The sequence below is a fragment of the Ruditapes philippinarum genome, unplaced genomic scaffold (assembly GCF_026571515.1).
Source record: "Ruditapes philippinarum isolate M1 unplaced genomic scaffold, ASM2657151v2 ctg20907_1_1_1_1, whole genome shotgun sequence".
NCBI lineage: Eukaryota > Metazoa > Mollusca > Bivalvia > Venerida > Veneridae > Ruditapes > Ruditapes philippinarum.
Window position 1 is genome coordinate 1 of NW_026866985.1, and position 27,089 is coordinate 27,089.

Genomic DNA, 27,089 nt, shown 5'->3' on the forward strand with positions numbered 1-27,089 from the left:
AAAATAAATGTTAGCAAAAATGGACATTCGCTCACTCGAAAACACAAAGGAAACAACAAAGAAAATTTTCCGCGCGCTGCGATATATTCACTAAATATCTATCAATTTCCAATATTCTACCAAATATAATCCATTTCCGATTGTATTTAATTATATTATTGATATATCCACAGTTTTTATTACTTTTCAAATTATAATATCGATATTTTGATTGATTTATCCAACATTTTTGCTAAGCTCAGATTTTCAGCGACTTACTACCGCCATTGTTGTTGTTGTTGCTAAATGGGCTAACCGAGAACTTGAGAACATATTTGTTAATATATCTCTAGTATTGAAACACACCTTTTAACACCTTTTATCATTTTACAATATATTTTACAATTTTCTTTCTTGATATGTTCAAATTTATCTTTGATCTCATTTTTCATTTTTGCACTTCAGTGAAGTACGGCTCACCTCATGTTGTTGATATTTGCTGTTGTTGTTGTCTAACATTTCTTCTGCGTTATATTTACCAAAGTCAATGAAAGTTTCAATATTTATTACATGATTATAATTCTACCCGACAAGTTCAATATTATTTAAATCTGTGAAAAGAAACATAACATATGTTGTAAAAGTTAAACGGAAGATAATTTTTTAATGTAATCAACTATAACAAATCTTGGTAAAACGTAATTAAATATTTTGCAAGCAACTTTGCCAAAATCAACCCGAAACCGAACAAAAGAAATATATATGCTTTGAAATTTGACTTGTCGTTAGATTGAATAGCCGGGATGAAAAGGTGTTTACAAAATGTGTTCATTGTTGTTACTGACAAGGACGTAAATATTTTCTTTGAGAACAATATTTTTAAACAGTCACAAACAGTTTCAGTCAGTTGAATATCAATTATGCTTTATGTTCTTTTCTTTTAACGTACAATAAATTTCCTGCTTAACACAGACACGTTTTAGCAAGGATTTTCGCTATTCAATATATTTTTTTTCAAAATGTACATTGTGATATTAGGTGTGTTGTGGGTATATCATTTTCTGGTAATAAGTGTTTCCACACAAAGCTTAAAATACAAGGTAAGTTTTTGTATTTTTATTGATTGTTTTGATATCAAGAACCTCATTTTTTTGAATTTATTTTCATTATTTTGTATACTTATGATATTTAAAAAAGCTATATAACAAACACAGGTACGAGAAAAATGACGTTAGAATTTCTATGTAACGGTCAATATTTACATTTATTGAGTTTGATGTTACGTCATGTGACTTTCATCATCATGCTACGTCTGTGAAGTCTGCCGAGGGAGGTATTCATTGTGTGAGCGTTTGTGTAATACATGTTATAACAAATGACATACAGTCCACAGTATTTTCATCTTTTATATAGGATGTCGGGAACCAGACCAATTTTCACTTTGAAAACTGTAACCGGTCTGCAACTCCATTTTACGTGCAGCTCTTAAAACTGTATCCAGATCCGATCAATCTTCAAATGGGTGTCATGCGTCTTTCTATAGAATTCAGTTTGGAGAGAGATGTTGGAAAAGACAACAATAGAATAGATGTAAGTTTATATCATTTCAATAAGATTATCCTGTTTTATGATAATTAACCTGTGAATGGAGAAGTTGCATATATTTTTCTTAGTCATGTTCCATTTTAAACCTTTGAGTTAATTCGATTAAGAAACAAAACCATATGCACAGGTAAAGTTCATGTAGACATGTAGAATATATAATCAGACATAATATTCCGAGCACAGATTTTAAACTCCTGGTCGTTTTCCTGTTTTATGATAATTAACCGGTAAATGGAGAAGATAGCATATACATGCATCGTTTTCTAAGTCATGTACCATTTTAAACCTGGCCGTTCAATTTCATCAATGTATATTTCTATCCCAGAAGTACCAAAAAAAAATGAACACTGATTTAAGAAAATATAGCTGATTTACACATTTTAGTTATCTTTTTATTTCTAGGTTGATTTGAATTGGAGACTAAAAACTTCTGAAGGCTACACGGAACTGTGTGACATTATCGGGGAGAATAATTGCCATTTTAATGACTTGTGTGCAGAACTTAAAAAAATCATGGACCGTGCTCCAAACACATGCCCAGCATTTATGAAGGAAAAGTATCATAATAACTGTTCGTGCCCATTTTTAAAGGTTTGTGTTATTTTCTGACGTATTTGATCCATAAGAACTAAACACAGCATTAAGCGAAGTATAAATAGTATTCTTATAAAAATGAACAGGGTGGATGATGGTTTTACACTTTGTTATAAACTTGACACATTTTTGACTGTGTCATTTAAATCTATTGTGTGCGATCGCTCTTTTGAAAATGCAGTCTAAGACCCACGAGGCTGACTGTTTTAAATTCAAAGAATACGATTTTACGAAGTTATTGAAGATATAAACTTGCAAAATTCAACGTTTTCTCACAAATAAATGTAAACAAATAAACTTAACATTAGATTAAATTACATTAGATGTTGATTTGACATTCTTTTTGCAATAATAATTAAAGCACATGTTTTATATGTTGTGTAGGTAATAATAGTCGTTATATCGAAATAATTCAAGTTATCAAATGACATACTTGAAGGATAAATTAAGTTCGGGGAAATTAATCATCCCTTATAATAGCAGCGAGTGAATGCCTTTTTCAAAAGTACCCTAATTATAAGCATAAGTTGTGTGTCGTAGTTTCTAGTGGGTATATGCATATATATTTGAACACATCTTATTATAATTGCAATTAATTATTAGTGTTACTGCTAAGGTATATACTATTTTAACATATTATAATTTATATATTAAATATTGCCCAAGTAATAAATAGTTGATAATAATCTCAGAACTAACTGTTCGGTCAATTTGCCTTCTGTTACAATTGTTGCATTGTGTTAGAAATACGACATATATACAAAGAACTATAACATATTAGTTAACCAAATAAATAAAGTTGCCAGTACTTAGAACATTTGTTTATCTAGGCTAGGCATTTTACTATAGCATTTATAAATAATTCTGAAATTATATGTATATGTAGATAAAATATTTGTAATATACATATAACATTAAATTTTATACTGCATATTCTCGCCATGTATCCTTTGATTGATAACCAATCTTTATTTTAATGAATCTGTTAATGACACTGAACATTACATAAATTGTACTAACGTGTAATTTTATTACAACATTTTTTCATTTTGTAGAACGATTACACAGTACATAAAGTACCAATATTTTTTAAAAGCTTGCCCATTCAACTAAGGGGGACATTCGACCTAACAATCAATTTACAAGAGCAAGGAACACATGTTGGTTGTGTACGAATTGAATTCTGTATCACGTATGTAGGTTTTGATTTGATATCTAATATGCAATAACTGTTGCTGTTGGTATCATTAATTTTCTATAATTTGCATTAACATTCCATACGATCAGTTTTAAATCATTAGGCAATGTTCTATGGAATTTGTAAAAAAGGTCTGATGCTTAATAATTTGAGATTAGAAAAATGATATACCATATTTTCCATAAACTTTATCCTCGTGAATTTGTTATATGAAACGGTGTAGCTACAAATTTAAAAATTATCCTTTGTCAATTTTGGAGATATGACAAAACGTTGCTAGTCACCCAGCAAATTGTCTGAAACATGGTCAAACTGCAGTAGTATGTCGACTAGCTTGGTTTACACTGGTGGTAAAGGTTAATAATCACTTTCGGTTCAAGTTAACTTGGCTTACAACATCAAGCGCCGAAAACCTTAACCTTACCCTTCGTGTGAATTATTGATTAAGAAACATTATATATTGACATGGATTATAACTGTTTTACTTCCAGCGATTGTACGCCACTAGGAGGATGATACGTCAGTTTTGCCGCCAAATTTAAGCGAATACCAAATCAGCAATAATGTATAATGTTTTGAATGACCTTAGGCATATGGATTGGCATACTGATATTCAACAATTGAAAATCTGGTTCCATATTAAATCAATTGCAAAATGAAGCATATCCGAACAATAGAAACAAGGTGTTCTGACCTCAACTGAAATGTAATTTCAAATGATCGAATGAATATTTTTGACAATGATTATACGTTGGAGTTGAATAACTGACACAGGACATTTGAAATGTTGTACAAAGTATATAACTGTTACAATTTTTTTCACTATAAATCTGGTATTCAAGGTGAATTTTATATGTTATATCTGTTTATTGTCAGTATATACTCTTGTATTAATAAATATTTTCTTTCATTAATTTGATTTTTTTTACATTTTATTCGACTGGTTTATTAAATTGAGATAAAAATGAATGTTGATACAAACGTATTGTAATAAAAATATTATTCTTTAATGTTATCATTGATAAGAGAGTATTTGATCTTTTCAATCATGATAATGAATTACTAATTAAATAAGGTAAATGTTCAAAGTTTTAACAAATAACGCAGTTACCGTGTTAAAATATTTTTTTTATCTTTTTGTATTTCATTAAAATCAAACCAAACATTTACTTCCGTAATGTCATATGCTTAAAATTTCAACAGATGTAAACCACTTATAATTTCCTTCCGGTTTTTTGTTGGTTTTCTTGTTTTTTTTAGTTATTAAATGTGTAGTGTGGATGCAATGGCTTTTGTAAAGTCGTTCATAGTATGCATTTTAAGCTTTTTTGTTATTGATTTATTTGAGGTTTCTTCGCAATGGAATGTCTTCAAGGTAACGTACCTTTCTTTTATTTCTTTTGTCCTTAACAAGTGATAAATGTTTAAAAATTGTTTTTAGAGTGTTAAAGCAGCATGCCTCCAGATTCATGCTAATTTTCATGAAAATTTTGAAACAAATTTCAGAAAAATTGAAAAAGAAACTAATTAACACATTGCAAACGGCACTTACAATCCACGTAAATTGCCAAAAAGAGGTAAGAAAATACATAAATACATTTTACAGCGTTAATAACGCAGCATAATTATAGTGATTGATACTGCAAAATCAGTCATTAATCGCACATAACATGTAAATAATTAATTAGATATTGAATCTTTTTACTTTTTTTAGATCTTAATACATTGTTCTAAAGATTAATTTTCTGCATTATTTTGTCTCATCTGGAGGCGTGCAGCTTTAAAATTTATAACAATTAATTCATCGATAATAAACATGTTTAAGATGACATCGTTGTTCAATCTTGAAACTTTGCAAAATGTTGGTGATGTTTTCTTTTAAACAAAAGTGAAGCCTTTCTTCTCTTTGTAAAAGATATATTTTTGTAGATAACGTTTATGCACAACATTATTTACATTTTGTAATAAGAAAATAATAAAAATCACTTGAAACCATACATTTTCAGGAGTCCATGAACGAGAAAAATTTCAATTATAGCAACTGCAACAGCTCAGCAGTCCCACTGTATGTTAAATATCTTCATATATCTCCAGATCCAATAATGTTTGGAAATGAAGTAAAGATCGATTTAAATATGACCCTGGATGAAGATGCAGGCATTGATAACAATAGCATTGAGGTAACTATAGTTATATAACGCATATATATCATTTCACTCCATCTAATGTGTAGCAAATTACATACCATAACGAATCATTCTCAAAACATAACATGGATTAACAAATTAAAGAATTATAATATACATGATAAAAGTAACATTATAACAATAAAACATAAAAAAGAGAATGTTATCAAAATATATACAGTAACGTCCTGTAATAACGTTTGTGATAAAGATTTACGTTGGATAATCGTAAACGTCTACGTATGCAATCTATATAATGCACGGATGGAACGTTGTAATGTTAGAAATATAGAGATTTTACAAGTAATATTGTCGCATATAAACGATAAATAAAAGTATATATACCAAGCCATATAACATGTCACTAATTTTTTCCAGCTAAAACAAAAACATACGAAACCGTTCAAATTTTGCTGTAAATATTCAGCATTGATTGAATGAAACAAGAAGGATAAACAAAATGATTTTTATGCTGCAATCTTTACAGGTCGATTTAAGTTTACGTTTGAAGACAAAGACCGGTTACACAGAATTGTGCCAGATCATAGGGGAATCATACTGCCATTATAACGATTTGTGTTCTATTCTGAAAGATTTTATGACAGGCAAAAAGTGTCCAGAGGACATACGAAAAAAGTTCAACAATACGTGTGCTTGCCCATTCAATAAAGTACGTGATTATTATTTCTTCCTTTACAAGTTCTAAGATATGTTAAAAGCAAACTATATATCAACTTACCTTATATCACTTCTTTGCGTAAATACTTTTTTAAAGACAAAAATATGAAAAAAATTAACGCACTTCTTTAAGAAAGGAATTATATTAGCAATATATTTATCCTTGTAGGGGCCTTATAATATCCAGGGTATTAAAGTCAACTTAACGCAGCTATCTTTTGAGGTACGAGGAACATTTGTTTTGACCGTTAATCTACACGAGAAAGGAAAAATTTTGGGATGTGTTGAAATCCAGTTCTGTATAACGTAAGATATAATTCGCTCTTTGTTTTTAATTATAACTTTAGATATATTCGTAGTACTACTTTGTTTGGTCATTTGTAAACAATAAATCTTCTTGAATAGAATATCAAATGTATTTCTTTTCATGTCTTGTACATATGAAAAGATATTTTCAAAATCATGTTCGAAGGTGCCCTAAATATTTGTCATCCATCAAAAGCCAACTGAAGTTTATAACGAGTTTATTATGTTCGAGTTCAACATGTACAAGATAGGCTGCTTTGCATTAATGCGCGCATAAAAGTTTAAAAGTGAAAACTGTATATTACATAGATTTAATGCATACGAGTTTGTAAATATTATATTTTCGCTATGTCCTCTATAAGGTTAAATATTATATTTCAAATACTTCAATGTAAGTAAGATGATCCTCATTCGCATTTATCTGATTTGTTAAATTTCAAGATGATGATTTGTTTCAATTTCAAGTTTATCTTTTTACAGTTAACCTATTTAAATAAAATAAATGGAACATGTAATATTTTGATCAGATCATGACGATGGAAAGAAATACTTTAACAACTTGTCTTAGTTTAGATTTGTTATTTTTTAATCTATCAGTAACAAAATATTCCTGTTTTAATCGCTTTTATTTTCCCTTTTATCTTTTCAGCGACTGCAACCCCTTGGGATACAGATAATATGACATAATGTTATATCAGCAATGACCATTCAGAAAAAAATGTATGTGTGCGGAAGTTATGTGTAGAGATTGTGTTCGTTGTACAGAACTGATTATATTTACATAACATATCATTCAACATAATATGAAAATTAGCCTTCATGTTGCCGAAAAAAATGTGTATCTTACACATTTCTAATGAATTGAAAAGCCTAACTAAATGAAGAACCTAACTTGATAAACTTTAAAATTATTAATTTATTACCTTCATGTTTATTTCGTTAAAACCTTTATGAGGTTTACGGTTCTCAGAACAATTAGAGAAGGTAGGGTTTGCCTAGTTTAGCTATTATATTTCTCTTATTCTATTATTACGATAGGAGGGTGAAATATTTAAACTGATAATTTAAGGGAATTGAACCAAGATGTACACATATAATGGCCCTTTAAAAGTTTACGTTTTAATAAAAATATGAACGAGTGCTTCCCCTTAATATTCATCTTTAAAGATAATATGTCAATATTATGAGCCAACGGGATTTAAATACTTAAAAGAACAATTATCCCTTCTCCAAACAGTTGATGCCGAGACTTAACAAGAACCCGGGTACAAGGGTCGGCGGTGGCATAAATTTTTATGGCTATTTCTTTTCATCCAAATCAAAATATTCAAACTTCAATTGGTGCGACGATTATGTAACCTCAAATGGCACCAGTACTGCTACGAAAAACATTTAAACGTTGGTCGAAAGCACCTCAAAACATCAGACGTAACAGCACAGTATGAAGGATACAAATATGTTGTCTGATACATAATTAATTAAATTTATATCATAGTTTAAATCATTTCTATAAAATTGATAAAATTAAATACCCATAAATATACAGTGCAATAACTCGAGTGCAATAAGTTACCAGCATTCTAGTTACTGCACTATCTGTTGATGCTCGTACATTGGCTCATGTATTCTGGAGTTTCATATTATGACATACGACGGGAAAAGTTGGATTTTATATCTAAATGATACATGTATAATTGTTTTATCAATATTTAAAACCATTATGGCACATGTGCCCGTTGTAGACCAATCCAACTTTAAATACAGTGAAAAACTAATACAAGTAGAATGGCACAATCAGATCTTTGTGATCTTATAACAAAATACATATGACCCCGATCGGAACACAAAACTGAAAAAGGTTTTACCCATGAAAAAATTAATAGCATTTCTTTGTTTGAATAATAATTAGTAGCTTCCATTCGTCTAAAATACCACTTTTATAAATAATATTAAAACATTGATTCTCCTGTATAATTGAATGGAAAGGCTACATTTGATTAAAAGATTAAAAAGTAATGAGCATAATTACTTTATAGACTTGCCATAATTCACAAAAGCGATTTTTACATGTTCTGAATTTAAACAGCATTTAACACTGCGCTAAAATTCAATTTCAGACATTTTAAGTATTGAACAAGCAGTTTTATTCTTTTGAAATGAGTGCTTGTAAAATAATGTGAGAATAGGACTAATGTAATTTGATTAGTTTTTAATCATTCCTATACAGAAATTACTTTCCCTAGAAAGGACCAGTAAAAGTAATAATAGAAAAATATGATATAGCTGGAACTTACTGGTAAATTAAAGCTTAATTGTACATGCATAATTTTCTTTTTCATGTTATGTTGTTTTGGTTTTTTGAAAGTATCAGAATATTTGAACTTAAACTGGTAAAATGATAGTAAAATCCTTATAGTATTCCTATTTCTCTAAAGGTAAAATGATTTATAGAGCTAAACATTGTGTCATGACATGATAATTGTTAGTATCATTACGGACAATGATTCAATACTGCAACAATTAATTGTAAGATACAAGTACATTAAAGATACTAGTACAGAACTCACTCAATAAATTCAACCTACATTGTGGGAACCAAGTCAATGCACCATCAAAAAATGCACATTAAGTGTGGCCACTAAGACAGAACTTACTCAACAATGCACCCAGCATTGTGGACACAGTTGAAAGTTCGGATATCTATGTCCTTTGAACTCACAACAAATCATCCAGCCAAGTCATACTCCATCAAATTATGCCTGAAACATTGCGGACACTAATATAAAACTCATGTAATTAACTCATCCAGCATTACACTAAGTCAAATGACCCTTCAATGATGCAGCTTGCATTTTGCACCTTTAGCAGAATAAATTCAATAAACTCGCATTGTGGACACATTGAAAAGTTGGGGCATCTATGTTCTTTGGTCACATCTGTAGTTGCATTTGATTCTGTACAAAAGAAATATTAGGATGCTTAGCTTGCTTGTATCATATTATAATTATTTGTTCCTTTGAAAATGATATGTAAGTCGTTGATGAAACAACTATTTTCATTGGCTGAAATAAGTTGTGGCCTCAAGATATTAGTCGTGGTCACTAGATAATATCGATAAAAAGTCGTGGTCACAAGATAATATCATCAGGCCTCAAGATAAAAAGTCGTGGCCACAGCATTATAAGTCATGGCCACGAAATAATATCATGAGGCACAAGATAATAAGTCGAGGTCACAAGATTATAACTTGTGGCAATAATATATTTATTGAGTACACAAAATATAAAGTCGTACTCATGAGATAATAACTCATGGCAAAAAGATAGTAAGTCGTGGCCACACGATAAATAGTCGTGGTCACAAGATAACATCTTAAGGCCTTTAGCCGTCTAAAGTTAGTTTGCCATCCTATAAAACAGGGTAGAACTGAATATAAGAAGCATTTTTATTGATCATTTTAGAATTGCATGCCGAAACCTGGGAATCTAATTGGTCATTCTAAAATCAAATATATAGGAAGTTTTTGCCACTCTTAAACACAATTTTAAGAACAGTTCATAAATAATATGTAAATGATAGTTCTTCCCATCATAAAAGAAAAATGTCAAGAATAGTTATAAGATAAAATACACATATATAATTATTAATATTTCTTTAACTCTCTAGTTAAGATATTAAGATGTTAAGGTTGTCTTTAACCATACTTTCTCCCACAAAACATTTTACACTGCGTTTAAGTCTCATTACATTTTAGTGAACATTTTTGTTCTTAGTCTGTTTTACCACAAATACTTACTGACTTAATTTTTTATCCAAAATAACGATACCATCCATAAACGATCACGATCCTGTAAGTTTACTCCTTCACATGAAAGTATCGAAAAACAAACCAAGTATCCTTACTTATCAAGTGAATGTGTCCAATACAGTATATGATCATTGATGTGTTCAATAGATATAATGTTTATAATTATCATATCTTTTGCATATTAATCAAGTAATTGTAAATGTAATTGCATACCGACTGCGTAGAAAATGGTGATAGGAATTTAGTTCCCTTACAGTTCATTTTTAAACACACACATGTAACAGTGCTCTATTTTTCAAGATAAAAAAACTATAATTGTTAAATCTTACCATTAATTTCTCTGTCAATTGAAACAAAAGCGTGTTTACATAAAAAGGGTTACTTCCTTTTCAATTTTGTTTTGATTAATCTTTAATTGCCTAAGTACTTTTTGTTTTATATCTGAAATATATGGTGGCTGATTAGTGCCATTCGTGTTTTCGTTCCGCGACCCCGCCAAGCGAAATGTTGAGAATTAAGAAGTTAAAATGGTGGGGGCGCAGAGCGAACACAAACTTATTAGCGGGGACGCGGGACGAAGTGTAATAAATTAAACTTCACTTGGCGGGGTGTGAAGCGAGATTTAAGAATAAAAATGGCGTGGCGGGGAGCAAAAACATGCTAATTAGCGGGGCGCGGGGCGAAGTTTAATAAATAAATAAAATCGGAATAAATATAACTTCGCCCCGCGCCAACGCTAATTTGCGTGTTTTGCGAAAAGTCGAGCATTAACAAGTTAAAATGGCGGGGATGCGGAGCGAAAACACCCTCGCTAACAAGGGTGCGTGGCGAAGTTTAATAAATAAAACTTCGCCCGCGGGGATGCAGAGCGAGATTTAAGAAATAAAACGGCGGGGTTCAGAGTAAAACACACTAATTAGCGTTGGCGCGGGCGGCATTTTATAATTAAAACTTTACCCGGCGCCTCCGCTTATTAGCGTGTTTGCGCCCCGGGACCCTGCCAAAATGAAAAGTCGAAAATAAAAAGTTGAAATAAGTTAAAATGGCGGGGAAGCGGAGCGAAAACACGCTAATAACGGTGCACTTATTAGCGTGTTTCGCTGTATGACGATTGTTAGGAGATTGTTGAAATTTCATATTGGTTTATTCTCAATGCTTTTAGTAAAATATTCATATAAATCCTATTTAACCTTTAACAAGCATGATGAACATTTTCTTCTTAAAGTAATTGATTTTTACAATATATACAATATTTCTTTTGCCGATAAACACCGGTTGTAAAATGACAAATACCCCTGTTGTTGCACACGCAAACTATACACCGTTTCACATATCCGACAGTTTTAAACTTTTACATCTAAAACTCAAATTCTCGTATGAAATGGTGCACATGATAAAATGCATGGTTGCTATTGCTAAGGAGGGAATTTTTGACATTCAATGTGACTGTATATAAGTAAATGGCTGTGGTTGAAAATAAATTTTATGGAATACAGAAAAAATCCTGAAAGAACGCCCAAAACGACACAATTAAAAATGTTGCAGCCTCCGTGTGATCCTGTTTATGTTTGTTAGAAGGTCAATCGTTTATCCTATTGGAATTTACGAAAAACCAATGGCTGCTATGGAAATCAATGGTTACTACGTTAAGTCAATTGTTGATGACGAAAGTTAATGGTTGTTATTGGGGTTGACATTGTCAGTAAATGCTTTCTATGGAAGTCCAAATGGTTCGTATAAATCCATTGAGTGCTTTGCAAATTAAATGATTGATAAAGTCATTGGTTACTAAGGAAATGTTCTGGTTGCTATGAAAAGTCTCTGGTTGCTTTAAAAGTCAAACGTTGCTATGGAAGTCATTTGTTAATATGGAACGGCAAAGTTTGCTATTGAAATCACTAGTTGATAAGGACAGTGATACCCTGGGTTTTGGCCAATTCTGACAAATGTTGGTCTACTAGACAATAGTGGAGCACATTTTCCTCAGGTGAGCTAAAATATGTACAACGCAAATTAATACTTTTTATGCCTTAATGTTTGTTCATTCAGTTAATAGATATTTGGTCTGGATATGTTTAACAAAAATCATTTTGTACAGACACTTAAATTGAATAGGACATTGCGTATCAATACGTTGTCAAATATTCTTTGTGTATATATATTGATATGTAAACATCTAAGCAACCAGTGTGTTTGTTTTGACTTCGAACATTAAACTTAAACCTTCGAAAAAGGAGCAATAATATTTAAAGCAAGAGGTATATATATAAAGCAATATGTTATATATTTCAGTGCCCTTTAAATCCAAATCAAATGATGCCTAGCAACAGTACGTTTGAGTGTCTCGACGAACCTGGTGAAAGAGAAGTCACTTCTTTTTGAGTCAAAAAAGCATGGTATTGCTGGTGTTAAAAATATACCACAGAAACACTTAATCAATGGCGTAAAATTCCATTGAATATTGCAGTTATTGGACAGACAGGAGTCGGTAAGTCAACTTTTATTAACTTCATTCAGGGACTTAAAACGGGAGAGGAGGGTGCTGCTGATACTAATATCAGAGAATGCACGAAAACTATCAAGTCTTACAACCATCCTAAGAACAAAAATACTAGTATAGTATTTTGGTATTTACCTGGAGTTGGAACGGAGAATTTCAAACGGGAATACTATGATGATACAGTCCAACTAGCAAATTATTACTGTTTCCTTATATTTTCATCAGAGCGATTTTTAGAAGACGATGAATGGCTGGCAAACACTATAAACAAGATGGGTAAAAAGTTTTACTTTGTAGGAACCAAAGTATTGAATGATATTTCCAATGAGGCAAAAGGTAGGGCATTCTCACGTACAAGAGATGAAATCTTGAACGAAATACGCAGTGACTGTTTACAGAGCCTCAAACAATATCATATATCTGACAGTCACGTTTTCTTGATCGAAAACTTTGAAACAGATGACTTTGACTTCAATAGGCTACAAGCACAAATAATCGAGGATACACCTGAATGGAAACGGGAAGCCATAGCTTTTCAATTATTGGTCAAGCCGAAGAAATATTGTTTCAGAAGAGGAAGGAACTTGAAAAAAGAATTCAATTCATTTCATTGCTATCTGCAGGGACTGGTGCAATTCCACTTCCAGGCTTGAATACGGTCGTGGATTTTGTTGTAATGCTGACAGAAATCATGTTGTACAGAGAACAATTTGGTTTGACCGAAGATGCAATCAAAAGAAGTGCAGAAATGCTAGGAGTGCGCAAGGAAGAGCTGAAAATGGAACTTCAAATGACAGATTTGATCATGAATTGCACAGTGAAAGGGTAAACGGTTTCCTGTCAAGACTTTGCCATATCGGAAACAGTGGAAGAAGTTGCAAAGTCCGTGCTACCTATTTTAGGAAGCATTGCAGCTGGAGTAATATCATACAAATCAACTAAATACTTGCTGACAAAAATCTTTGAAGGGTTGTAATGCAATGGAAGTCACATATTAAGCATATTCATGATAAAGCATTAATTAATGTGAAAAGTAAAATTTATATAAGATCGAAAATCTTTAGAAATAGTTAATACGTCGTGTATAAGACCATCTATTGAATATGCAAACGTCGTATGGGGAAATGCGTTTCAATATGAAATTGATCCTTTGAATAATATTTTTTTTAACGAATGTGCTAGAATATTATCGGGTGTAACAAGGCTTGATTTGGAAATATTAAAGCAGAAGCGTCATTACTATAGACTTATATATTGTTAAAAAAAATAAATACGGCATAGCAACTGAATACCTTTTCACCTATACCAGATCCCACAAACACTCGCAACAACTAAAGGAACTAAAATGACACAAGTGGTATATTAGCTTTATATTTCTATATTTTATTATATCTTAAGTCTTAATCCCAGCTGAAATACGTGAATGGAACAAACTACCCATAAACGTACTAAACTTGCCAACACTTTCAATGTTAAAAAGTTATCTACAACGTAACAAGCAATATACCCCAAAGTTTGTTCTATTATTGTGATAGGAAACTTCAAATATTACATGCAATATTACGCACAAAATGCAGCTCCGTATACTATCACCTTTTTCGAAAAATATATCTCTGAGTGCGGACAAATGGAAACTTATTTTTATTATTTATTTGAATGCCCAAATTTTAACACATATAGACAATTTCAATTTTAACATTACTCTTAGTACTCTTCTCTTTGGCAACCCAGATATCCCTGATACAGATAATGCCACTATTTTCAAGTATGTTAATATGTACAACTCCAAAAGAAAACGATTTATCTGATCTAATTGTGAGACATTCCTTGTCTCCTCTTTACCAGACCAATTTTGCTACATTATTATGTTTTTGTTAGCTACAGCATCACATTAAATCTTTTCTTTTCAGTCATTTTTATTGCTTACTTGTTACTCATTATTGCATCCTTGTTAACATACTTTTTATTATAGTACAAAACTCGACACATTATGAAATACACTAAAAAGAAGAATTTGATAAGACTTAATCCGCCGTGCTGATCCTTTTCTTGAATATAAACATATTTGATTTGATTTGTATTGTATATGTATTATGTAAAAGTATATATTCGGGAAATAAATAGGTTTAAACTGAAGACATTGTCGATTTCATTTAAATTTAGTTATTTTGGAGGCACTTTGGACGGCAATTGGTTCTCTGGTACATGTACTTATTCATTGTGTTCTTTCTGTTTGTTTGTTTCATTTTACGCCTTTTTCAACAGTATTTCAGTCATATAGGCGGGTAGTTTCCTAACCATCGTTCCTGGAGAGTTACAACAGTACTAGACAACCTTCCTCCGCGCTAAACTACCAAAGCATCTCCCGGGGATCGAACCCACGCCAGAGAGGTTTGTGTTCTATCAAAGGATATTAAACGATATGACCTTTAATTAGACGAATATATATCGATATGAAATAACATATTTATATTACAATTAAAACGTTTATTTTGTGCGAGTGGTGTTGAATGACTTATTCAAAAGGATTCCAGTTTAATTTTGTTAAGAGTAAATTCGATATTCCACCGAAAACACAAATAGTTTTAACTAAATGAAGCCTGTCTTCTAATGCAGTTAGTGCAATTGCAACTATCATGAAAACTGAATTAGATTTAGGTTCTTCGTGTTCAGCATTAGCCAAACAATTCTTTATTTTATTTTCTGATTTAGAAAAAGGTTCAACAGAGGTCAGATCTCATTCTCATAAGAATCTAGAAGAATCTTGAAAATGACAGTAAACCAGGAACATCTACCATGACCAAGGTGAGTGTGGAACATGAAACAAAGACCAGTGATGTAGACAAAGACAAAGATAAAGGTTAAAATACTGATAACGGAACAGAAAATTTAGAAAATATAGATTTATTTAGCACAGTAACAGAGGTTTGCTCCACATATCAAACATGTGTTAAGATTGATAGAAATCAATAAAAAAAACAGGATGGAATAGTGTATCTTGCCTGAATAGTCAAATCAAATATTTCAAATATAGATGGGAATCTTTGACAATGATAAACAATGTATTACAATAAAAAATGGCTAAATGATGTGGGAAATACTAAAGTGAATTAAATAGTTATATCCCAATGTCTGAAGGAATATGTATTGGAACAATTACATTATACTGCAACCAGTGGTCATCTTGGTGTTAAGAAAACACAAAGAAAAGTTAGATAACAAACAGAAGTATTTTTGATATGCTTATGGTCTTTGTGTCTGAACATAGAAATGACTGGATAAGTATGTACCATTATGCTTTATGGCCCTTTGCTCTTCAGTTGTTCAGGAATCTATTGGAGTAACACCCGCAACCATGTTGTTTGGAACAGAAATTAGACATCCAATTGATATGGTTCTTAATTAACCTGAAATAAACAATTCTGCAAAGAAATATGGCACTGATTATGTTGAAGCTTTAGAAATAAAATTTAGTGAAGGAAGTAAATGAATTTTCAAGGAAAATGTCTTGTACCATGAAAAAGCACTATGACGTAAATAGTAATACTACTAAGTATGGCATAGGTTATCTTGTTTGGTAGTATAATACAACACATTAAGTTGGAAGAAATGACAAACTTGGTAATATAATAGAGAAATACAGAATCCCTTAAGAAAGCCCAACACGACAAAATTGCAAATGTTGCAGGCTCGGTTTGATTGAGCCTGTTCATGGACGGAACTGGAAAGTGCAAGTAACCGTCCACGCTCCCTATTTACATCAAGATTTAGTGTAGAATGACATTCAGATATTTATATAAAAAATCCTAGATTTGCGAGCTATTTGAACATTTCGTTATATTGGTTATACATTAAAGCGTAAAAAAAATATAAATTGTCCTAACCTTATCTGTAAATATTATTATTTTGATTTAAAGTGAATAGCAATATTTGTTTCAACATTTCCCATTGCATTAAAAAGTGCATTCGAACCGAACTAACAAACGTACAAGAACAAGGCACATGAGTATTATAACAATAAACACATGTAAAGCTGTAACAAACAAATAACAAACAAATAACGCCGAACTAAACTTTTAACCGTCTTGCCGAATCGCATATTTACTTCCGTATGCAATAAATTCCAATAGAAATCAACCATTTGTCATTTCCGTCCGGTTTCGTGTTCGTTTCCAGTTTTTTAGTTTTGGTTATTTATCTCGTAGTGTGTGTGTCATGGCTTATTTCGAGTCGTTTACAGTATGCGTTTTATGCATTTTTGCAATTGATTTTGTATCATCACAAAGGCATATATTCAAGGTTAGGTATTTTTTCTTTGTTTTTTTTCCATAAGCTATGATAATTGAATCAAAGCATTAAAACAATAATACTCATTTAAAATAAAATATGTTTATGGAGAATATCGTTAATCAATTTTTAAAATTGGTTGGTGATATTTCATATATGTTTGCAAAAGGAACACTTTAGATATATTTGATAAATTTATTGCACAACAGTGTTTACACTGTATAACGAGAATATAAAATTCCCTGAAACCATACCTTTTCAGGAGTCGATGAGTGCGAGAAATTTCAGGTACTCCAACTGCAATACCTCAGTTGTCCCACTCTATGTTAATTTTCTCGATATATCTCCAGACCCAATTATGATTGGGAATGACATAACGATCCGTTCAAGAAGTACACTCGATGAAGATGCTGGAAGCCATAATAATACCATTGAGGTAACTTTAGCAATATAACGTATATTTGGAATGTATGTAACGCATGTTACTCTATGCAATGAGTAGAAATAAGCAGAATACATACAGTACCTAGAGCTGCCACAGGATAGATGAATAGTAGTCCTACCTGATCTGATCTCTTTGACACATAATGTTATTTAGTGTAATTATTATTTTTATTGTGTGCAGACACATAATGTTGACTTGAGCCTGCAAAATGACAGCAAGGATTTTGCACCTAAGGGGTTATTATTTAAAGAGCGGACACATAACTGGTAGATATTTGACCGCCATTGGTGACTTAAAGCATGCACGACCGCGCATGTTTCTGCGGATTGTCTTGATGAGAATAACAATTCAGCCAAGTTTAAAGAAAATCCTAAATCTGAATTTGAATTATAAAGATACATATTAAGTTGTCTGATATTTGACCTTAAAGGGTGACCTGGACATTAAAATAGAGAAAAACAGAATCTTCAAAGAAAGCCCAACACGGCAAAATTGTAAAATGTTGCAGGCTCTGTTTGATTGAGCCTGTTCATGGACGGTACTGGAAAGTGCAAATTACCGATCACGCCCCCTAGCAACGGCTTAAGCAAAATTCAAAATCCAAACACAAAAATGGTAAAATTTTTAATTTAGAATCATCCGCAGATGTGTGCATACGGCGGTTATCATAGAACCTTCAATGTGACACAGTAGTGTTATTCAATGAAAAGCGGCGAGTGGTCCCAAGTTAAAGAATGCGTCTGCCAACGAGAAAACAATGGGGGGAACTTCATAATATGGAATTTTGAAAGGGGATCTGCGGTTATGAAACCTTCATTTCACAGGCAAGACGTCAAAAACAAATTTAAGGGTGATTATACAGTATTCAAGTAGGAATACTGGAACCACCCAAGTTGAAAAAGGCCAAATACAAGAAACTAAAAATACCATGTAAAATGTATACACAACAATATTGTCGTGCTGAACGATCTTAAGTCTGCACAAAAACGACATGGGTTCTTTACATTGCTTTGTTAAGGTGCATATTTGAGCTAAGTTTAGAGAAAACCACTCAACTGGTATATGATTTTAAGACCAGACCCGAAATAGGCTGACATTTGATCTTCAAGGCGGCACGGGTTCTGTACACAGCCTCGTTGAGGTGAATAATTGAGCCAAGTTTAAGAAAATCCTTTAAGGAATATAGGATTTATAGAGTAGACACAAAATTACCTAATAATTGACATTTGATTTCAACCTTACGCCGACATCGGTTCTGCTCATTGCCTTTTCTTAGGTGAACATTTCAGCCAAGTTTCAAGAAAATCATTCAAGGGGTGTAGTATGTATAGACCGGACACAAACTTGTGATGATATTTGGTCTTTCGATCTTCTAAGGGTAACCATGAGCTGGCACAGAAGTGGCATAGGTTTGAACATTGCCTTGTTGACATTTGAGCCAATTTTTAAGACGATCTTGCAAGAGATATAAGATAGTATAGTAACTATAATTATAATTATATATTGAACGTTTGTAACGTCAAAAATCGTAACGTATATGTATGCAATGTAATATATATAGTTATTGTCATTTAAAGAAAAAAGAAACGGAATTCTGTTAAAATTTCAATTCGTTATTAGGATTCCTTCCAGTAATATTGCCACATATTAAGGACTTTTACAACTTGTCATTCAACACTGGTTGGTATAACTATGAAAAAGCTGAATTTAATGGATTTTTTTATAGTTTGTTATAAATGTTGAAATTTTTACAGGTTGATTTAAGTTTGCGTTTGAAGACAAAGACCGGTTACACAGAACTATGCCAGATCGTAGGGGAATCATACTGTCATTATAACGATTTGTGTTCTATTCTTAAAGATTTTATGAAAGACAGAACATGTCCAGAGAACATACCGAAACTGTATAACAATACTTGTGGTTGCCCATTCATTAAAGTAGGTGGTTATAATGTCTTTCTAAACCAATTTCAAAGATATGTAATAAGTAAACTTTATCTTTTCATAACTAATATCTTATAATTCTAATAATTTATAATAATCATGTCTATAAGACAATAATTTTTAAAGAAATGAACGCGCTTATATTTTTTTTAAATGATCTATAGCAGTAGGTTTAGTTTTATCTTTACAGAGGCCGTATGACTTGCCGCCTATTAAAATTCCCATAGATCAGCTATCGTATGAGGTACGAGGAACATTTGTCTTGACCATTAACCTACACGAGGAAGGAAAGATATTGGGATGTGTGGAAATCCAGTTCTGCATAACGTAATATATTTCGTATTATGTTTGATAATTCAAATTTTTAGTTTTGGTCATTCAAACGTCTTGAATAGTATACCTAATGATACACAGAATGAGAATATGTAATAACATGATTTATTCATAGTTTGTATATAATTACAATGTTCTACATGTTTGTCATTCAGAAATAGACAATTCAAGTTTATAATGTATAATTACAGCATGTACATGATATGCGTAATTGCATTATGTGCGCACATACAAGTTTGAAAGAAAAAAACTTTGTATACGTAGATGTAATGAATACAAGGTCGTTAAAAATATATTTTCACTATGTTCGTTTTAGGGTCAGATACAATACCTTTTAATGTTTTAATGTAAGTCAGATTATCCTCAATCGCATATATCTGGTTTGTTATCTAACCTTCGATTTCATGTTTATCTTTTTACAGTTTATTATTTAAGGAATAAAATAGAATACATATATTGTTTGGATCACGAGGGATAGAAATTCTTTGACAACTTGCCTTAGTTTATTTTTTTTATTTTCTTATCTATCAATTCCTTTAATTTTCGGTTTAATCTTTTCAGCGACTGCAACCCCTTGGGATACAGATAATATGACAAAATGTTACTATATCAGTTTACGTGGATTACTTTAGTTTATCGACAGTGGCAAAAACATGAGACTGGCATTAATTTATACATATCTATAGTCGCGGCAAAAAACAACGTGTGTTTTGAAGTTTTGTTTGTTTTACGGAACTTATCATATTTCACATAACTTACAATACAGAACTATATGAATGTTAACCTGCATGTTCCCGATAAAATGACCTGAATTCTGTATTAAATATGTATTTAATAAAATGAAAAGCGATCAACAATTTTAGTTACATTTCGGAAATACACTTAATTGGCTTCGTATAAGACATTTCTCAAAACATGTTGATAGTGTGTCCCTGATTAAAATATCTGCAATTATGTTTACGAATAAAAGTGAAAACTTTCATAATATGTATGTTACATGGACATTCGTGTTTACAAATAGCATATTTAATAGTAATTGACGACTTGATAACTGATGTTTTATCCAAATGCATGGCCATTTGTTTACCTTATATCACTGATACGCATCAAGCAAATTTTTTTACAAGCTTGACCCAAAAGGCTAGAAACAGTCATCTATGTTATTAAGTTAATAAAAAATCCATTCCAATATCATTTAACAATTGTTAAGGACTTTTTTTGTCATTAATTCACAAGAATGTCAAAAACAGCCAAGCTTTAATGAACGTAAATCTCTAAATATTAATCGAAGGGAAGAAAAAATATCAGATTCAACAATTTATTGAGTGAGAAAAAGCTGGTTGGTAAGTAAACTGCATTTCGTTTTGCCCCCTTTTCTCAAAATAACTGTTCTATATGAAAATCCTAAATTGATGAAGAGTTTCTTTATCGCATCTGAAAAAGGCTATATTAGTTTTAGTTATGTACAATTGATATAATTTATACAGGTTCAGTTGAAATTATTGTATTTATACTGATTAATATAGCTTCATTTGAAACTAATGTATTTGTACTGATTAATATAGCTTTATTTGAAACTAATGTATTTGTACTGACTATATACTTTAATGCATAATAACAGTCACACCTGTGACCAGGGCCGCAAAGAGGAGAAATATAACATTTCCTTTATAGACAAGAGTACCTTATCAAGAGGATCCTCTATTCTGTTAAGTACTGATGTGTTGTTAAAGGGTGGCTTTTGTTCGGGTGTTTTTGGCACGGTTTTGACTCTTTAACATAAAAATATTTTTATTACATGTTTGTACAATATATGATATAAAATGCTAATTACAAAACAAAATTCTGGCACCAGCTCCAAGTAAAAAAAAATGGAATACAGTTTAAAGCATATTTTAGATAGAATGCTCAAATATGAACATCCAACTTTCGGCGAAGACATTCAAAATATCAATAAAGGAAAATATGTAATTAAATTATTCAACCTGGGTAAATCTAGTAAACGGCAGGTGTTCCAAAATAACTGTAACAATGGTCTTATAAGCAACATGAAACATTGCAGGAAATAATTTGACTTTATAAAAAAATGATCCGTGATAAATCTCTAAAAAATAATTATTCTAAATACATACAGATAGTGAAACCTTTACCAGTACCGCAATAGTGCACGTCAAGTCAATGTCGAAGTATTTCTTGTAATACTAACTTTCCCGCGATATTGTTTATGTTAACAATTTATATATCATGTTAGTTTGATACTGTCTGATTATTTATGTATATGTAATTGAAATATTACCTTATGTTGTCATGTTTGCATGACCTGAGTGAATAAATAAATTGAAATTGAAATCACGCTGATTTAGTCCTGTACAAAAATCAATTATTTTATTTTTTCAAATCCAAGTAAAGCTATGTTTTGACGAAGATGTTCCTTTTTGCTCAGAAGAGAGAATATTAAAAGATACATGTATATATCTTTTTCTGAACTTGACATATGTTTTGATAAACCAAATCACAACATTTAAGCACTATGTACATGCATTGGTAAAATTATGAAGCTTATTGTTACGCGCATAAAGTAACGTTAACATTTTATTCTTATTATTATACAATAGGCACTTTCATCATCAGTCAGATTTTTTTTTGTGTAGAATAATTTCGATATCATTTCATATGACCTGGAACTTTTGTCATGTTAACCTTATAGTACTGTAACTAAGTTGCATTACTTATGAATCTCTGTTTATTAAAGGCACAAAATTAGCCATGAGTCACCTATAAGGAACGAGAATGGACGCCATACGGAGAGAACAAAGTAGAATATAGTAAACAGATTAATGATTTTACAAAACAATAGCCATCAATCACAGTCAAATTTTTTGAAACAAAACATTAAAAAAAGCGGAAATGAAATTGGTTATCGATAATAATTAGAAATGATTGACATTGGAAATAGTCACACCGACAATAACTAGGATTGTGATCCATGTGGCACTGATCAATTTGCCCATTGAATAATAGTAGCTAACATATCATATGTAAAATTTCGGTTTCATTGGAAGATTATATTCAATTTCTATCATACAACTGTCAAATGTTTGTCTCCCGAGCTGTTCTTACTTAAGTGTCAAATACTTGACTTTTTATATGCCCGAACAGATTTCGGGCAAATTATGTTATGCCCCTGGCGTCCGTCCGTCCGTCTGTGAGTCTGTCCGTTAGCGAGCATATCTTAATTTCCATTTTGCCCACACTATTCAAACTTCATAGTATGATTGTCCATACTAGGTAGAAAACCGCTGTAGATTTTGGTGTCACAAAGTCAAAGGTCAAGGTCAATATAACCTTAAAACTGAAAACGGTTTCCGTTCAATAACTTAAGTATTAATCAACCTACAGCTGTAAAATTTTATAAGATGAGCAGCCATTTCCAATGCGAGACACACTACTGATTTTAGTGCCATAAGATCAAAAGTCAGGGTTACAATGACCTTAACACTGAAAATTGTGGTTTCTGGAGCATAACACAAGTTCCATCTGACTTACAGTGTTCAAAATTCATAGGAAGATTGCCTATATTGGAGTCACAAGGTCAGAGGTCAATATAGAATGACCTTGATATTTTAACAGTTACACAACTGTCAAACTTCATAGGATGACCACTTATATTGAGTACATTAATAATATGCCCTTAACAATTTGCTGATATTATGTTATATCCCTGGCGTCTTTCCGTCCTACCGTCGTAGCATTTTTACTTTCAAGATAACAAATTGATTTTGGTACTTTGGAAATAAATATGAAGGCTCTATAGCTATAAAGGAAGATTGCTTTTTGAAGGAGGTAATATTTATTTAATTCCCATGTCTTACAAATGCTTCATCCTTAGGGTGACTGATAAAGTTAAATTGGTCAGTAGGCAGTTATTCAACAGAAAAACATGTAATAAAAAAATAAAAAGTGTGAAGTGTTCTGAATGGAACGAAGTTCTATCCAGGTTACGAAAGACAGTTAGTTTGGATGTAAAAAATGATGTAAAAATAAATTTGCATGCTATAACTAAGACATTGCCACCGGTTCCTTACCTAGTATATGTATGGTTATACATATTGTTATTGGCTAAGTCCAACCGAGAATGTATAATTTTTAGTTTCGCCGTTTTGGACGTTATTTTGGATTCTGATTTTCTACATATATTGAAGTTCACGATAAGTATTGCTTCATGACACTTAAAGATTTTTCACAATCATTGCCGTGAAAGAACAATGATTAAAGAGCAAATAAATTTCTTAACAAATACATACAGCAATTTTACGGCTTTCAAAATCACTGATAGCGCTGCGAATAAAAATCGTTGGTGCATGTGTTTTTGAATTAACATGTACATCGTATAGAAAATAAAACAAAGAAAGTTAATTTTTGGTGAACATTTTATAGACAGGGAACTGAACGGATGTTGCTTTGCAGTTGCACCCAATTCTGAAATCTGCTTTAAACAGTAGTCCATTGTTTTTCGGGCCAGAATTGACAATTGAAAAGAAAGATAATATTTACGCCATTATAAATAAAATATGAACATATTTGGGTAGGATTTTGTCTTCCGTACTCACGGTTGATGTTAACCTGAATCTTTTATCATGGTGTAGATCAGATATTGCAAGAAAACGAAATATCTTGCAACTGAAATTCGCTCCTATACAAACAACTTCCAAAGTTATACAAAATGTTTGATAAAATAGCTTATATACTGATGGGATCCAATATTCTGTGGTAAGCTTATTTTTCCCCGTAGACTGGTGCATATCCAAAAGAAATTTGTACAGAAATAAAATACTAACGGCTTTTATCTTTTTCGAATCGAGCGATATTTGTTTAGGAATGATGCCGAAAACAATTTTGGTCACGTGGTATTGCTATATTGTATACAACAAAACCAAAAACTCCAAAAAACATTTGATGCATTCTTCCCCTGGATTACGTGTTTTTAGCATAGTGTGTTAGTACAATTACCTTTTTAACAACCATGTTTAAATTGTTTCGTTATAAAAAAAAATATTTTTTGGTCGATCATGTAGGAAACTAGATTGCCGAAAATGTTTCTGCAACAAATCAGTAAGAAAAAGAAACAACAACAACAACAACAAAAATATAACAAACCAACAGCCAAAAAATGGGTTGCTCATGGCAGGGTTTGAAGTCATGCGGCTAACAATCTTTAGATAACTAGTGTTAACAAGTCGACCACTGTGTGATTATTGAAAAACTATCATGTGTTGTACATGAGATGTAACAAGGAAGAAAAAAGTAACTATTCAATGGTATCATGTTTAATATTTGACAAACACAAGGATTACTTTAAACTACATTTAGCATTTGTCATTGATCAAAATGTAAAATAAATTTCCGTTTGAACCAGAAGAAAAATCGTTTATAATTCAGGAGTACTCGAAATGTACGGTATGACACCAAGTTTTTTGTTTACATTCGATCTTTTATTGCTTGGTGTTTCAACACAGATATTGGTATATCAGGTAAAGTTAGTTTTCTTCTATTATTTGATTGCCTTATTGTTTGCTCTATCGATACTTGTTTTTTTTCCTCAAAATTTTGATTCATTTTATTTCCTGTAAAATTTGCCTTTCACGTTTACTCAGATGTTATGTTTTCTATCCTTTAAGATCGTTTCAGCAAAAATGTGTCTTGATTGTGATATTTAATACCACCAATCTAACATTTTTGTGCAGAGTTTTCAGAACTCCTACTTGAATACCGTTAAATCATTCCCAAGGTATGTTGCCCGTTTCTTTAAATTTAAAGATTTCTGTGATATGCAGGCTGTATAATCACTGATCCTGTTAAATAAATAAAACTTCATGTCACCTGTATCTTGTTCTGCACATTTTTTTCTCATTGTTGATAAATGCATTCTTTTAATTTGGGATCAGGATCGGCTTATAATTAATCTAAAGATTTTAGGATCACTGCCGTTCAAACACATTTTTATTGATTTAAATCTTAACCTTTTCATGTTTTAATGTAAAATTATGTTGAGGCCAATGTTAGGGACATTGAATGGTACATATAGCTTGCAGCTTCTGTTATCGCCTATAAACCGTCTCAATTATTCAAAATCAACAACAACAGAAACAAACACAAAGACATAGAACAACTTGAAACCAAACATTATCATTTGATATACATGTACATTGTATATAATTTCCTTCTTCTCTATAGAATGTCGCCAACCAGACAAATTTTCACTTTAAAAACTGTAACAGGTCAGCCGCCCCATTTCACGTGCAGCGTTTTCAGTTGAATCCTGATCCAATAAATCTCCGAGAGCTGATTATTCTAACCGTGGAATTTAATCTAGAAAGTTATGTTGGACAAGACGGCAACAGAATAGATGTAAGCGCGAATTTGAAGAAAAGAAAAACATATTAATAAACCAAAATAAGATATAACAACTTAAATTTGCCTTCGGATAAATGTTATTACACCAAGATATACTTGTCCAAGGGTGGTTCAAATATAGTTGCCTACGTTGCCTTTAAGATCCTGACAAACATAGGAAACGGTCTCGCTAAAGTTAATTACACTTATCTTCATGACAATTCTGTTTTTAAAGGACTTTTTCATTATATACAGAAAAAAGACATGTCTGCCTGAACAATTAGATATTAAAATTCAATTAAAAAAACACCTTTAAAATGTAAAGTTTCTACCGTTACATTTTTTTAATTTAATTTGTTTCTTGTTTATTAAAGGTTGATTTGAATTGGAGACTAAAAACTGATAGAGGCTACACGGAACTGTGTGACATTATAGGTGAATATTATTGCTATTTGAATCACTTGTGTGCAGAACTTGAAAGATTAATGAAACATAATAGCTGCCCAAAATTTATGATGGAGAGGTATGACAACAATTGTTCGTGCCCTTTCTTAAAGGTTTGTATTTGACCATGATGTATTTGTTAAAGGACCCAGAACGTATTTTGTTATGTTTTATGTCGTAAATCTGATGATCAAATGAAGATTTATCTATTTTGTAAGTTTAAAAAAAAAACATTATTTGTAAAGATATTACCGAATTAAATGTTTCATGTACATACAGGGAGATAATTAAAAATTTGTTTTTGATAAAGTCTAAGCCAGTTTTTTGTTCAATATAGAATGAATGCATTAATTTTAACGTTTAATTATAATTTGCTCTACATATGTCACA

General features: G+C 31.5%; 5 protein-coding genes across 7 annotated transcripts; all 5 read left to right on the plus strand.

Annotated features, from left to right (window-relative positions):
• Positions 1-768: 768 nt before the first annotated feature.
• LOC132734413 (uncharacterized) lies at positions 769-4,290 on the plus strand. Of its 2 annotated transcripts, none has more exons than XM_060721151.1 (5): positions 769-1,079; positions 1,393-1,569; positions 1,987-2,175; positions 3,275-3,370; positions 3,868-4,290. In XM_060721151.1, the coding sequence occupies exons 1-4, from the start codon at positions 999-1,001 to the stop codon at positions 3,356-3,358; spliced, it is 531 nt and encodes a 176-aa protein (XP_060577134.1). In that variant the 5' UTR covers positions 769-998; the 3' UTR covers positions 3,359-3,370; positions 3,868-4,290. The 2 variants fall into 2 exon arrangements, with proteins under 2 accessions (XP_060577134.1, XP_060577133.1); XM_060721150.1 differs by having other exon boundaries at positions 771-1,079; positions 3,234-3,370.
• A 256-nt stretch (positions 4,291-4,546) lies between these two features.
• Positions 4,547-7,440, plus strand: LOC132734412 (ganglioside GM2 activator-like). Of its 2 annotated transcripts, none has more exons than XM_060721149.1 (5): positions 4,547-4,751; positions 5,471-5,556; positions 6,050-6,232; positions 6,410-6,546; positions 7,196-7,440. In XM_060721149.1, exons 1-5 carry the CDS (start codon positions 4,736-4,738, stop codon positions 7,221-7,223), a joined length of 450 nt encoding a protein of 149 aa, XP_060577132.1. In that variant the 5' UTR covers positions 4,547-4,735; the 3' UTR covers positions 7,224-7,440. The 2 variants fall into 2 exon arrangements, with proteins under 2 accessions (XP_060577132.1, XP_060577131.1); XM_060721148.1 differs by having other exon boundaries at positions 4,555-4,751; positions 5,383-5,556.
• Positions 7,441-11,134: 3,694 nt separating this feature from the next.
• On the plus strand, positions 11,135-13,683 carry LOC132734415 (interferon-gamma-inducible GTPase 10-like). The gene is made up of 3 exons (XM_060721153.1): positions 11,135-11,174; positions 12,822-13,190; positions 13,478-13,683. Exons 1-3 carry the CDS (start codon positions 11,135-11,137, stop codon positions 13,681-13,683), a joined length of 615 nt encoding a protein of 204 aa, XP_060577136.1.
• A 3,321-nt stretch (positions 13,684-17,004) lies between these two features.
• LOC132734414 (ganglioside GM2 activator-like) lies at positions 17,005-22,140 on the plus strand. Its single transcript, XM_060721152.1, has 5 exons — positions 17,005-17,153; positions 17,404-17,577; positions 19,341-19,523; positions 19,720-19,856; positions 20,424-22,140. Exons 1-5 carry the CDS (start codon positions 17,070-17,072, stop codon positions 20,449-20,451), a joined length of 606 nt encoding a protein of 201 aa, XP_060577135.1. The 5' UTR covers positions 17,005-17,069; the 3' UTR covers positions 20,452-22,140.
• Positions 22,141-25,241: 3,101 nt separating this feature from the next.
• LOC132734411 (uncharacterized) lies at positions 25,242-26,846 on the plus strand. The gene is made up of 3 exons (XM_060721145.1): positions 25,242-25,393; positions 26,097-26,270; positions 26,630-26,846. Exons 1-3 carry the CDS (start codon positions 25,313-25,315, stop codon positions 26,822-26,824), a joined length of 450 nt encoding a protein of 149 aa, XP_060577128.1. The 5' UTR covers positions 25,242-25,312; the 3' UTR covers positions 26,825-26,846.
• Positions 26,847-27,089: the final 243 nt, after the last annotated feature.